Here is a 12312-nt window from a genome sequence, read left to right as displayed (position 1 = left end):
TCACCAGCTTCTACGATTACTTCGGAACTAAATAATTACAGCTGTGCGACTTCAGTTTGGCAGTAGCTGAATGTTTTGTGTAATTGTGGCTGAAGTAAATCTCTCACCCTGTAGGCAGATAGCCAGGCACGAGGATCACCGTCAGATCTCTTAAATTTGCGGGATGAGAGCTTGCAAGTAACGTACGGTGACACGACACAATTTTCTGATTTAATAATCTCGAAAAAGGACTGTATTAAACTGTGCAAGGCACGAAAAGGGTCCATATCAAGTACACAAACTCCAACGGTTCCTGATACTTGCACGTGAAGTGTCGTACATATGAAAGGAGGAAAGAAGGCACATAAATTTATACGAGGCATCACAACACATCAACGATAGAGTCCAGTGAGGTACTTTGTCAATCAGATACAAATGTAAGTGTCGCAAAAAGGCTTTACTGATGTAGAGGGGTGCATGTGAAATTGTTGCTTTAGACAGTTCTGAGTAAAATCGAATTTGGCGCGTGTGATGCGGACAAACTAATGTATTATGTCAGAAAGTGAGAATCAGTTTTACGAGACGGAAGTAATACAAGTCATGGAGGAACAGGGCGAAGCCGGCAGCGAATGGAATGTTAACGTATACAAACTGGGAGAACAAATAAAAACGTAGATACAGATTTAGGAATCGCAGAAACGTCAGCAACCAATATAACAGTGTCTTGCAAGCAACAATAATGGGTAAGATGGGGAACTTGTCCTACTTGAAAGAAGTAGAGAAAAAGAGAGAGGAACATCAAGCTGGAATGAGATAAGTAAAAACTGAGAAAGCAGAATTCATCACTAAGTGGAATAAGCAGATCAAAACACACGAGGAATGGAGTCGCAATCATGAATTAAGAATACTACAAATTGAAGCAGTTACGGTGGAGTGCCCCGACAATGGTGCCCAGCTCGGCACACAACCAATAGTTGTACAAACGAGGCAAAAAAACATAGCATAAAATGAAACCGAATTAGCGGAAGAACTGAAAGGGAAATCGCTGAGGTCAAGTCTGAATTAGAAAAGACTGCTGGCAATCTCACAACTAACAAGATGGCCTCGTGATGAATATTTTAGAGAAAGAGGCAACGAAGCGCAGTACAGGGGTAAACAACATAGTAGTAACTGGTTTGAACTGAGTAAGACCTTCCGAAAGAGACTGCTACAGGTTCAAACAAGGACGAAGATTGCAGCTATTGGCTTCTCTTCATAGGTTGAAAAGAGCGATTCCTGGAAATGGTCAGACACAGAAAAGATAGATTTTGCAGCGACATAGATGGAAGAAGGGACAGCCAGCTGGGTAGATTCCCTGAAGTTAGGACGATGTACGACGCGTTTGAAAGAGCTTTCATAGAGAAATATTGGTCACAGGAAAAGCAACGAGAGCTAAAGCATGAATTGACATACGAGTATGCAATAGAAAGACTTCAACAAACAATGCTACGTACCAAAGCCGACAATTAGGTGCACTAAAAAACACTCTTGGATTGTGGTGGAACTCCATCTTCAGTTATCTTGCATACAGCTTTATGTTTAGTGATTCCTACAAAACCTTCTACCTCTGTATTGTTCCTATTAAAAAAGTACATGAACTGTTTGCTTTGCTTCTTCTTTATGAGTTAATATTTCGTCTGTACCGAGCGCGTCGACGACTGGACGTTGAATTATACACTTCTTCACTTGTTTCCTCTATTATACTTGCAATCTCTATAACCATTTGAAATTTTTACTCAGGAATATCTTCTTTCAACTATTGAAACAAGTCGGTCATCGCTGTGCCAAGTTAGCGCCTTGCAGATTTTCAGCATTCAATGTACATGAGTAATGTACAGTTCCCCACAATCGTCTAATGAACAAAGTAACAGCATATGGACTATCGGACCAGTTGTGTGATTGGATTGAAGAGTTCCTAGGTAACAAACCGCAGCATGTCATTCTCAATGGAGAGAAGTCTTCCGAAGTAAGAGTGATCTCAGGTGTGCCGAAGGGGCTGTCGTAGGACGGTTGCTATTTGCATTATATATAAATGAGCTTGTGGATAACATCGAAAGTTCACTTAGGCTTTTTGCGGATGATGCTGTAGTATATCGAGAGGTTGCAACAATGGAAAATTGTACTGAAATGTAGGAGGATCTGCAACGAATTGACGCATGGTGCAGGGAATGGCAACTGAATCTCAATGTAGACAAGTGTAATGTGCTGCGAATACATAGAAAGAAAGATCCTTTATCATTTAGCTACAATATAGCAGGTCAGCAACTGGAAGCAGTTAATTCCATAAATTACCTGGGAGTAGGCGTTAGGAGTGATTTAAAATGGAATGATCATATAAAGTTGATCGTCGGTAAAGCAGATGCCAGAGAGATTCATTGGAAGAATCCTAAGGAAATGCAATCCGAAAACAAATGAAGTAGGTTACAGTACACTTGTTCGCCCACTGCTTGAATATTGCTCACCAGTGTGGGATCCGTACCAGATAGGGTTGATAGAAGAGATAGAGAAGATCCAACGGAGAGCAGCATGCTTCGTTACAGGATCATTTAGTAAACGCGAAAGCGTTATGGAGATGATAGATAAACTCCGGTGGAAGACTCTGCAAGAGAGATGCTCAGTGGCTCGGTACGGGCTTTTGTTGAGTTTCGAGAACATACCTTCACCGAGGAGTCACCGGCCGGAGTGGCCGTGCGGTTCTTGGCGCTACAGTCTGGAGCCGAGCGACCGCTACGGTCGCAGGTTCGAATCCTGCCTCGGGCATGGATGTGTGTGATGTCCTTAGGTTAGTTAGGATTAATTAGTTCTAAGTTCTAGGCGACTGATGACCTCAGAAGTTAAGTCGCATAGTGCTCAGAGCCATTTGAACCATTTGAACCGAGGAGTCAAGCAGTATATCGCTCACTCCTACGTATATCTCGCGAAGAGACCATGAGGATAAAATCAGAGAGATTCGAGCCCACACAGAGGCATACCGAAAATTCTTCTTTCCACGAACAATACGAGAATAGAAGGGAGAACCGATAGAGGTACTCAAAGTACCCTCCGCCACACACAGTCGGGTGGCTTGCGGAGTATGGATGTAGATGTAGAATGCGGGCATGTGCGCGTCTGTACATGTGTGCATGCCTGAGTATGCATGCGTGCGTATGTGTGTGTGTGTGTGTGTGTGTGTGTGTGTGTGTGTGTGTTATCGCTACTGAAAACATAACACGTACCTCATCCGTCAAGAGGACTGAGTCGCTAGCGACCAGATCCACTGCGTCCCGAGAACGCAGGAATTCAACCAGCTCCTGTGAGTCATTCGTTTCCAAGCCAAGGACCGAGCCCAGTCGGAAAGCATTCCAGCGGGCCTGCTCCAAGGTATTTGGACGTCCGATGAAGTTGCCGCTCTGAATAATGATCCTTGAGAAGAGTCCTGTACAAATTCAACATTTATAAAAATATTAACATGAGACGTAGGAGATAGATACGAGGTGAATGATTATTTTGCAATTGTACTGTCCACATCTCATCATCATCGCCATCGTCATCATTATCATAACTGTACTTAAGGATTACGCCTTTCGGCCTGTTCTGCGTCAGAATTACTGATGCCGTGTCTTTAAGGGACGTCAAACGTTTCTCTTTCCTGTGGAGTCATATAGTTCTGCAGCGTTACTTATCCTGTTATTAGACATGCTTCAAACATGGCCTTTCCAAATCAGTCTGTATTTTTTAACTCCAGTTGGAATTGGATCGTCATTTAGTTCTTATATGGTCCAGTAACGAATATCACAGTTTGAAGCGGAGGAATTGCATCTCTGATGATACTATTCGTCGTCATTCAGCAGCTGTTAGGACCTAGCATTCTCTACCATACAGCAGAAAGGGCAAAGCTATTACTTCCTAAAGTTTAATTAGCATTTATTTCAGTGAGTTATGTGATAGGTAAGTTGTGCCGTTAAAAAATTTCTGACTAACTGCAGCTCTCTGTATTCGTACATGGATATCTTAAATTGCAATGTAGACATTTAAACTTCGTTACTTGTTCAACTGCTTGTCCATCTATGATGATTTTAGCTCTTATGGGTTCCAGTTCTTGAAATTCGATCATATTTGTCACTTTTTTTTCTCTGTCGATATAACCATTCGTTTTTTCGCGCCTATTTCGTTCAAATTATAAATTGTAATTTGAATCTTTTCTTCGGCTTCTATTATAAGTTGATCATACGCAAGCACTTGCGTCAATGGTCTAACGCACGGCTTTCCGGAGTGGGAAGGAGCGCCTGCTCCCCGGCACGAATCCGTCCAGCGGACTTGAGTCGAGGTCCGGTGAGCCGGCCAGTCTGCGAATGGTTTTTAGGCAGTTTTCCATCTGCCTCGGCGAATGCGATCTGGTTCCCCTTATTCCGCCTCAGCTACACTATGTTGGCGACTGCTGCGCAAACAAGTTCTCCACGTTCGCGTACACCACCGTTACTCTACCACGCAAACATAGGGTTACACTCGTCTGGTGTGAGACGTTCCCTAGGGGTCCACCGGGGGCCGAACCGCACAATAACCCTGGGTTCGGTGTGGGGCGGCGGAGGGCTAAAGTGGACTGCGGTAGTTGTCGTGGGGTTGCGGACCACTGCGGCTGCGGTCGGGACGGAGCCTCCCCGTCCTTTCTAGGTCCCAAGTTGACCTACAATACAATACCTACGTCAATTAAGATTATCACCACTTAATGTGTCACTTAATATAATGACCCTCTTTGAACGATATTGTCATTATAAGCCTGAAAAGGTTGTGGACAGTGGACAGCTTTTTGTAACTACTTGATTACTACTATTAGATTCTGTCCTATTCGTTACAGTAAGGACCCTCATTTTGATATTTTTGCATAATGGCTGAGTTGCTGTAATCAGATGTGCTGTAACTCCAGTTTCTTTGACTGATTCCGATATTATTTTCAGTTTACTCTCCTTCAGCGCCTTTTCAAAGTCGATAGAAACATTATATGTTGGTAATCTAATTCTCTTCATCCACAGTTACTTGTGACAAAGTAATCTATCTATTCTAAAACGTAACTCCAACATACGTGCTTCCACGAATGCTATTAATCGTTTTTTATACATAATTCCAGCATACAGTTTTTAACAGAACTTTAGCAGACTCATTCCTCGGTAATTTGAGCATTGTGAGGTATCGCCTTTCTTGTAAGTAGCGCTTGCAATAGCTTCAATTCTTTCATCTACGATATGTTCGCTCAGTCAGCAAACATACACAAAATTTTAAAGTCATTCCTATAGTTGATCAGAAGCATGTTCCATCAGTTTCATGTTCATAATATCAGTGCACAGTGACTTTTTCTTTTTTGTATCTTTGGTCACTTTTTTGCAGTTTTTGCACTGTTATTAGATCTAAAGAGTCATAGGAATTGCTGTTATATTCAGGAACTTCTTCATTTTCAGTCCATAGGCATTTAAGATAGTATAAACATTCCTTTTCGGATATTATATTTAATGAATCTCGTTCTTTTTTATTCAAGTTCTTCATAAAATTTGTACGCCCGAATTCTAACTTCCATGAATATCATGTTCTACTTTACTCACATATCGATCCAAATTCCACATTTTAATTTGTGGTATTTCCTCCTTTTCTGAACGAGATGTATTTTTAAAGCTCTCTCTCTAACTCATATTGTAGGGTAATGACTAGGTTTTTGGATACTCCACTTTTGTTCATCAGCTTTACAACGGTACTGGGCACTATGCTCTGAAGCTTGAATGGTTAGCTCGAGCCCCAACGTGCTATGCCACGAAAAAATATGTACAGGGTGGTCCATTGATAGTGACCGGGCCAAATATTTCACGAAATAAGCATCAAAAGATAAAACAACAAAGAAGGAAACTCGTCTAGCGTGAAGGGGGAAATCAGATGGCGCTATGGTTGGCCCGCTAGATGACGCTGAAATAGGTCAAACGGATATCAACTGCGTTTTTTTAAATAGGAACCCCCATTTTTATTACATATTCGTGTAGCACATAAAGAAATATGATTGTTTTAGTGGGACCACTTTTTCCGCTTTGTGATAGATGGCGCTGTAATTGTCACCAACATATGGCTCACAATTTTAGACGAACAGTTGGTAACAGGTAGGTTTTTTAAATTAAAAATACAGCACATAGATGCGTTTGAGCATTTTATTTCAGTTGTTGCAATGTGATACATGTACCTTTGTGAACTTATCATTTCTGAGAACGCATGCTGTTACAGCGTGATTACTTGTAAATACCACTTTTATGCAATAAATGCTCAAAATGATGTCCGTCAACCTCAATGCATTTGGCAATACGTGTAACGACATTCCTCTCAACAGCGAGTAGTTCGCCTTCCGTAATGTTCCCACATGATTTGAAAATGTGCTGACGCATGTTGTCAGGCGCTGTCGGTGGATCGCAATAGCAAATATCCTTCAACTTTCCCCACAGAAAGAAATCCGGGGACGTCAGATCCGGTGAACGTGCGGGCCAATCCACCTGTCATGGAATGTGCTATTCAATACCGCTTCAACCGCACGCGAGCTATGTGCCGGACACCCATCATGTTGGAAGTACATCGCCAATCTGTGATGCAGTGAAACATCCTGTAGTAACATCGGTTGAACATTACGTAGGAAATCAGCATACATTGCACCATTTAGATTGCCATCGATAAAATGGGGGCCAATTATACTTCCTTTCATAATGCCGCACCATACATTAACCCGCCAGGGTCGCTGATGTTCCACTTGTCGCAGCCATCGTAGATTTCCCGTTGCCCAATAGTGCATATTATGTCGGTTTACGTTACCGCTGTCGGTGAATGACGCTTCGTCGCTAAATAGAACCCGTGCAAAATATCTGTCATCGTCCCGTAATTTCTCTTGTGCCCTGTGGCAGAGCTGTACACGACGTTCAAAGTCGTCGCCATGCAATTCCTGGTGCATAGAAATATGGTGTGGGTGCAGTCGATGTTGATGTAGCATTCTCAACACCGACGTTTTTGAGATTCCCGATTCTCGCGCAGTTTGTCTGCTACTGATGTGCAGATTAGCCGCGATAGCAGCTAACACACCTACTTGGGCATCATCATTTGTTGCAGGTCGTGGTTGACGTTTTACATGTGGCTGAACACTCCCTGTTTCCTTAGATACGTAACTATCCGGCGAACGGTCCGGACACTTGGATGATGTCGTCCAGGATACCGAGCAGCATACACAACACATGCCCGTTGGGTATTTTGATTACAATAGCCATACATCAACACGATATCGACCTTGGTAAACGTTCCATTTTAACACGGGTAATGTATCACAAAGCAAATACCGTCCGCACTGGCGGAATGTTACGTGATACCTCGTACTTATACGTTTGTGACTTTTACAGCGCCATCTATCACAAAGCGAAAAAAGTGGTCCAACTAAAACATTCATATTTCTTTACGTACTACACGAATATGTGATAAAAAATGGGGGTTCCTATTTAAAAAAACGAAGCTGATATCCGTCTGACCTATGGCAGCGCCATCTAGCGAGCCAACCATAGCGCCATCTGGTTTCCCCCTTCAAGCTAGACAAGTTTCGTCTTTGTCTTTTTTTCGTTTGACGCTTATTTCGTGAGATATTTGGCCCGATCACGATTAATGAACCACCCTGTATTAGTTATGCTCAACCTCAGCTTAATTGAAGGGCCCAGAGATGTGGCTGGTCTCAATGTTCTGTTTTCGTCATAGGGTGCCGGCTCACATCTGTCGTAAACTCAGTTTTCAAGCAGAAATGTAAAAAACAATTCAGTCAGGAATTCCGGTAAAATTTAAATACAAAGAGTCACTCTCGTTGATTTATAATTTGAATAAGAAGTTTATTTCTATTTTCCACGAAACTCTTCAATATATTCACTAATCACTTAAAATGAAGTCTGAGGGGATTTTAGGTAAGAGCGAGAGTTAATAACTGATGCTACAACAGTTCCCTATAAAATCCATATGTCGCGATCACGACAGTCGACTGTCTGTTTACGGTTCACAAAATACACTGTTGTCTGCTGTCCTAAACCACTATATTGCGCTCAACTTGATCGTTTCCGAATGTCGCTACACACATACTTGTCCCCGAACATGGCTACCAACCCACTACTACCCCCGGATGCACGGCACGTCCGGCTCTTTGTGTCCCTCAAAACCAACTCCCCTGTCATCAAAGATGGCCACCCTATGCACCGTCGAAAAGACTGCCTAACTCAAAACAATGTCTGACAAAAAGAATTACGGATACTGTAAAACTAAACACCATAACACATATGACACATTGAAAAACATAGAAAATTTATGGGCAATAACTATTTCTGTTTCCTCGAAAATAATGTTCTCCTGGCGTGATATTGCTTTTCACAGATTTTTGATACTAAACATAAATAAACAGATAAAAATACGTTCTTCATTACTCATCTACCTCTTTAAACTTCAGAATGCTACCGTGGCGTGATATTGCTTTTCACGGATTTTTTATACTAAACATAAATAAACAGATAATAATACGTACTTCTTTATTCATCTACCTCTTTAAACTTTAGAATGCTGCCGATAGTTTCGTCTCTTTAAATTTATTTATTACGGAAAAGACAGTTTCTCTCAGTCGAATTCCATATTCCGACGTCTCATTCAAAAATGCTACACATTCAGCTAAATCGGCAATTATTGGTCGATGCAGCTCTACTAGCAGCATCCGCAAACACTTTGTTCATATTAATCGGCAAAAGCATTGCCGAAATATTAGCTGTTGAACTTTCATAAATTTACAGTTTGTAAGGCGACAGTAACTTTTAAAGTGTTATATATTTTTGTGGCGCGTCTATCTAATTAATTTTACATATTTTGCTGTCCATGAGTGCCAACTCGCACCTCCGTGTCACACTTTTATCAATTTCTCCAAGCGAGTAAACACGGCCATATGCGCTCCTGCTAAGCATCCACTCGGGTTTTTCCAAGGCCGCGTAAATGCTAGGCGCTCGCCACGGCCCCGTAACAACCACCAGCTACGTGCTCTGCGGCGGGAAACTGCCGCTCTAATCTCCCTCCCCCCACAGCTTGTACGCTGACAACTTACTAATATGTTCGTTAAAAAGCAATAATCCGGTCTTAGAATATTTATTTTTCCTCGTTCCTAATGCTTCAGCGGTTGTTTGCGTTATAATTTCTTGAACAGTATTCCCTTCTCCGCTTATGTTGTTAGTTAATTATTTCTTTGGACATTTCTCATTCAGTCTCTTGTCAATATCTAATGATGATGTTTGGTTTGTGGAGCGCTCAACTGCGCGGTTATCAGCGACCGTACAAGTTCCCAACCTTCGCTCAGTCTAATCTCGCCACTTTCGTGAATGATGATAAAATGATGAGGACATCACAAACATCCAGTCATCTCTAAGCAGGTGAAAAATCCCTGTTCCCGCCAGGAAACGAAACCAGGATCCCGTACTCGTGAAGCGACAACACGACCGCGAGACTATGAGCTGTGGGCTGAATTTGTGATCTTTTAACTACAGCATACAAAATACAAGGACAAGCGTTTGTTTAAATTGATCTGATCTTTATTCGGAGATACTATAGACCTATACTTAATACAGCAACGAAGATATTATAAAAGGCGCAGCAGGTGATGAACAAGACATATATTCCACACAAGATGAAGACAGTTATCTCACTGTGATGTATACTGAGGCTTTGTGGCATTAGTGATGTATGCGTCACTGTTATCAGCAATCAGATGGCGCGCGGGACGCTCGTCTGTGTACCTTCTATTGTGATTCTGCATGCGGTAACTGTGCTGAGTTTACAGGGGAACAGTGCCTGAAAAATTCATTCTAGGGTACAACCATGCACCACATGTGCTAAAAACCTTCAGAAATTTGAATGGCGTCGCATTGTGTGCATATAGGAAACTGGATAGAAGTACCGACGGAATGCTGCACATTCGGGGCGTAATGTGCCAGTGGTGATTAGCTGATCTCAACAGTGGTCTGTGGAACATTCCGACGCAAATAGAAAATTTTCTGGACGTCCACATAGTACAGACACCAGTCGACGCAGCATTCGAGATGTCGCAGACCGAAGATCATTCACGGTAGAAATACGGGCTCTTATTGAACCTGCTATGCCACTAGCTACCGTTGGGAAGCGTCGCCTTGCACCAGGGTTTAGATCACATGTGGCTCTGGCCAGGTTACCACCGACACGACGCCACCGCCAGACATGGTCACTCTGGTGCCATGGAAGAGTGGACGAGAGTTGAAAGATGCTCCATTGTCTCCAGTGATTAGAGTAAGTTCTGTCGGTAAGCGAGTGACGGACGTATACGAGTATGGCGGATACGTTGAAAGTTGCAATTCTACTGTGCATTCAGCCACGACATTGTTGTCCAGTTTGAGCCATCACTTCTAACTGGGGGTCACTTATGTTGTTTCTGCAGGTTCAAAAGTGGTTCAAACGGCTCTGAGCACTATGGGACTTAACATCTGTGGTCATCAGTCCCTTAGAACTTAGAACTACTTAAACCTAACTAACCTAAGGACATCACACACATCCATGCCGCAGGCAGGATTCGAACCTGCGACCGTAGCGGTCACGCGGCTCCAGACTGAAGCGCCTATAACCGCACGGCCACACCGGCCGGCATTTCTGCAGGGTACAGTAATCAGTGTCCACTACAGTGAAAGTCTCTTGCCCCATTGCTACTGCCATTTATTCGACAGTAACGCGATGTACTTTTCAGCAGGATAGCGCCATACGGCTGATGCTGGGTAATGTGTTGTTCGCGGTGTGCAGCTACTACCCTGGCCACCAGATCTCTCACATTTGAAAATATATGGGACATGATGAAGCAGGAAGGTAGTCGTTCTTCAGGGCCTGCAAGAACCATTGCAGAGTTGCAACATAAGTAGTGAGACCCTTGGGACAGTGTATCAGAAGCTGCCATTTGGCACCTTCATGTGGATGCAAGAATACACGACAGCTGTGCTTCCAGAACGGGGTACACTTTGTATTGATGCGACTAACTGGGCACCCTTTACTATGACATGTCCTTCACTTGGTGTGAATCGAATTAGTTGGTGCCCGAAGATAGGACACCCAATGAACGGAATTCCAAATCGGGTTTCTGTCCCTCTTTGCCAGGAAGTTCATGTCTGCGACTTCGATCAGTTGTACACACTTATGGACGTTTGTCGATTGATCGCCTGTAATCTGAGTTGAAAACACGGTGAGATGCTCCATACACCGATGTCTGTCTGCTTTCTGTACGTCTTGTAATTTTCACACACCTTCTGAAATCTCCGAGGTACCCAGGAATAATCCTGTATTTAAGAATGAACTGCCGTATTTTAATAAATTCAAAACTTTATTGTGGAGGTACTCACTTGGCTGAGTAATGTGACTCTAATAGCTTAAACGCCAATATCAACACTTACATTCACTTTGCACACCTTTTGTAGGTAAATAATAACATTCACTAATCTTACTTTTTAGAGACATGTATTGTCATTTTGCATGAAACGATAGTCAGAGATAGTTTCAGATACAAGAAAATCAATCTTTGTTCTAGCTTTTGTACCACATTTTCTTTTCAGTATACTCGTGTATTTTCAGTTTCAGTTTTCGCAGTTTTACAGAAAATATTCAAATTACTTTGTGACTTTTTTTAAATTGATACCGAAGACTAAATGTAGTACTTCATCGAAAATGTCAAATGCCACAAAGGAGGCAGTAGAAAGCTATTAATCCTCAATCTAAGTTCTTTACATTTATTTAACTAAGTAAGTAATAAGTGAATGATAAAGAACGAGTTAGCCCTTTCTAGTGAGTTATTGTTTCTAATCAGTCCCTCGAAAACAACCTTTCTGCCCTTCTCCAGCAGGAACTATTCAGCACAGTTCCGTCGTACTTTTCTTTCATCGCATTTGATGAAGAAACATGAGAGGTGTAAATCGGCCAACTGTTCATCAACGAACATATCTACACTGCCGTGTATCATTGTCAGCGTGCAACTAACACTGCCGGAACAAGAAACCCGAGATAAAACCGAACAATACTGAATACTAGCTTGAAAGCGAAGAGTAAAGTGGGCATTACTGTTGTAAACAGCGATTGCCGTGAGTGAATGGAGCAAGTTTATTCTCAAATAAGACACACAGAACATACCGTGAACATTTCGAAGATTGTGCAGTTACGAGAATAACAGATGGAACGATAAGCAAATAACTCTGTAGCGAACCGCCGAAAATCACTGGTCTCCTATACCAA

The 12312-nt window shown here is 42.4% G+C and overlaps 1 protein-coding gene across 1 annotated transcript in view; it reads right to left on the bottom strand.

Annotated features, from left to right (window-relative positions):
* The window catches only part of LOC124789702 (juvenile hormone esterase-like), a 129887-nt gene that overhangs the window by 52558 nt on the left and 65017 nt on the right, over nt 1-12312 (bottom strand). Inside the window, exon 5 of the mRNA XM_047257154.1 lies at nt 3234-3433. Coding sequence (XP_047113110.1) covers nt 3234-3433 — 200 coding nt within the window. The remainder of the gene's footprint in view (nt 1-3233; nt 3434-12312) is intronic.

Source organism: Schistocerca piceifrons, chromosome 3 (genome assembly GCF_021461385.2).
Source record: "Schistocerca piceifrons isolate TAMUIC-IGC-003096 chromosome 3, iqSchPice1.1, whole genome shotgun sequence".
Lineage (NCBI taxonomy): Eukaryota > Metazoa > Arthropoda > Insecta > Orthoptera > Acrididae > Schistocerca > Schistocerca piceifrons.
Note: the sequence above shows the minus strand (reverse complement) of the source record. Positions and strands in the feature narration are given on the sequence as shown.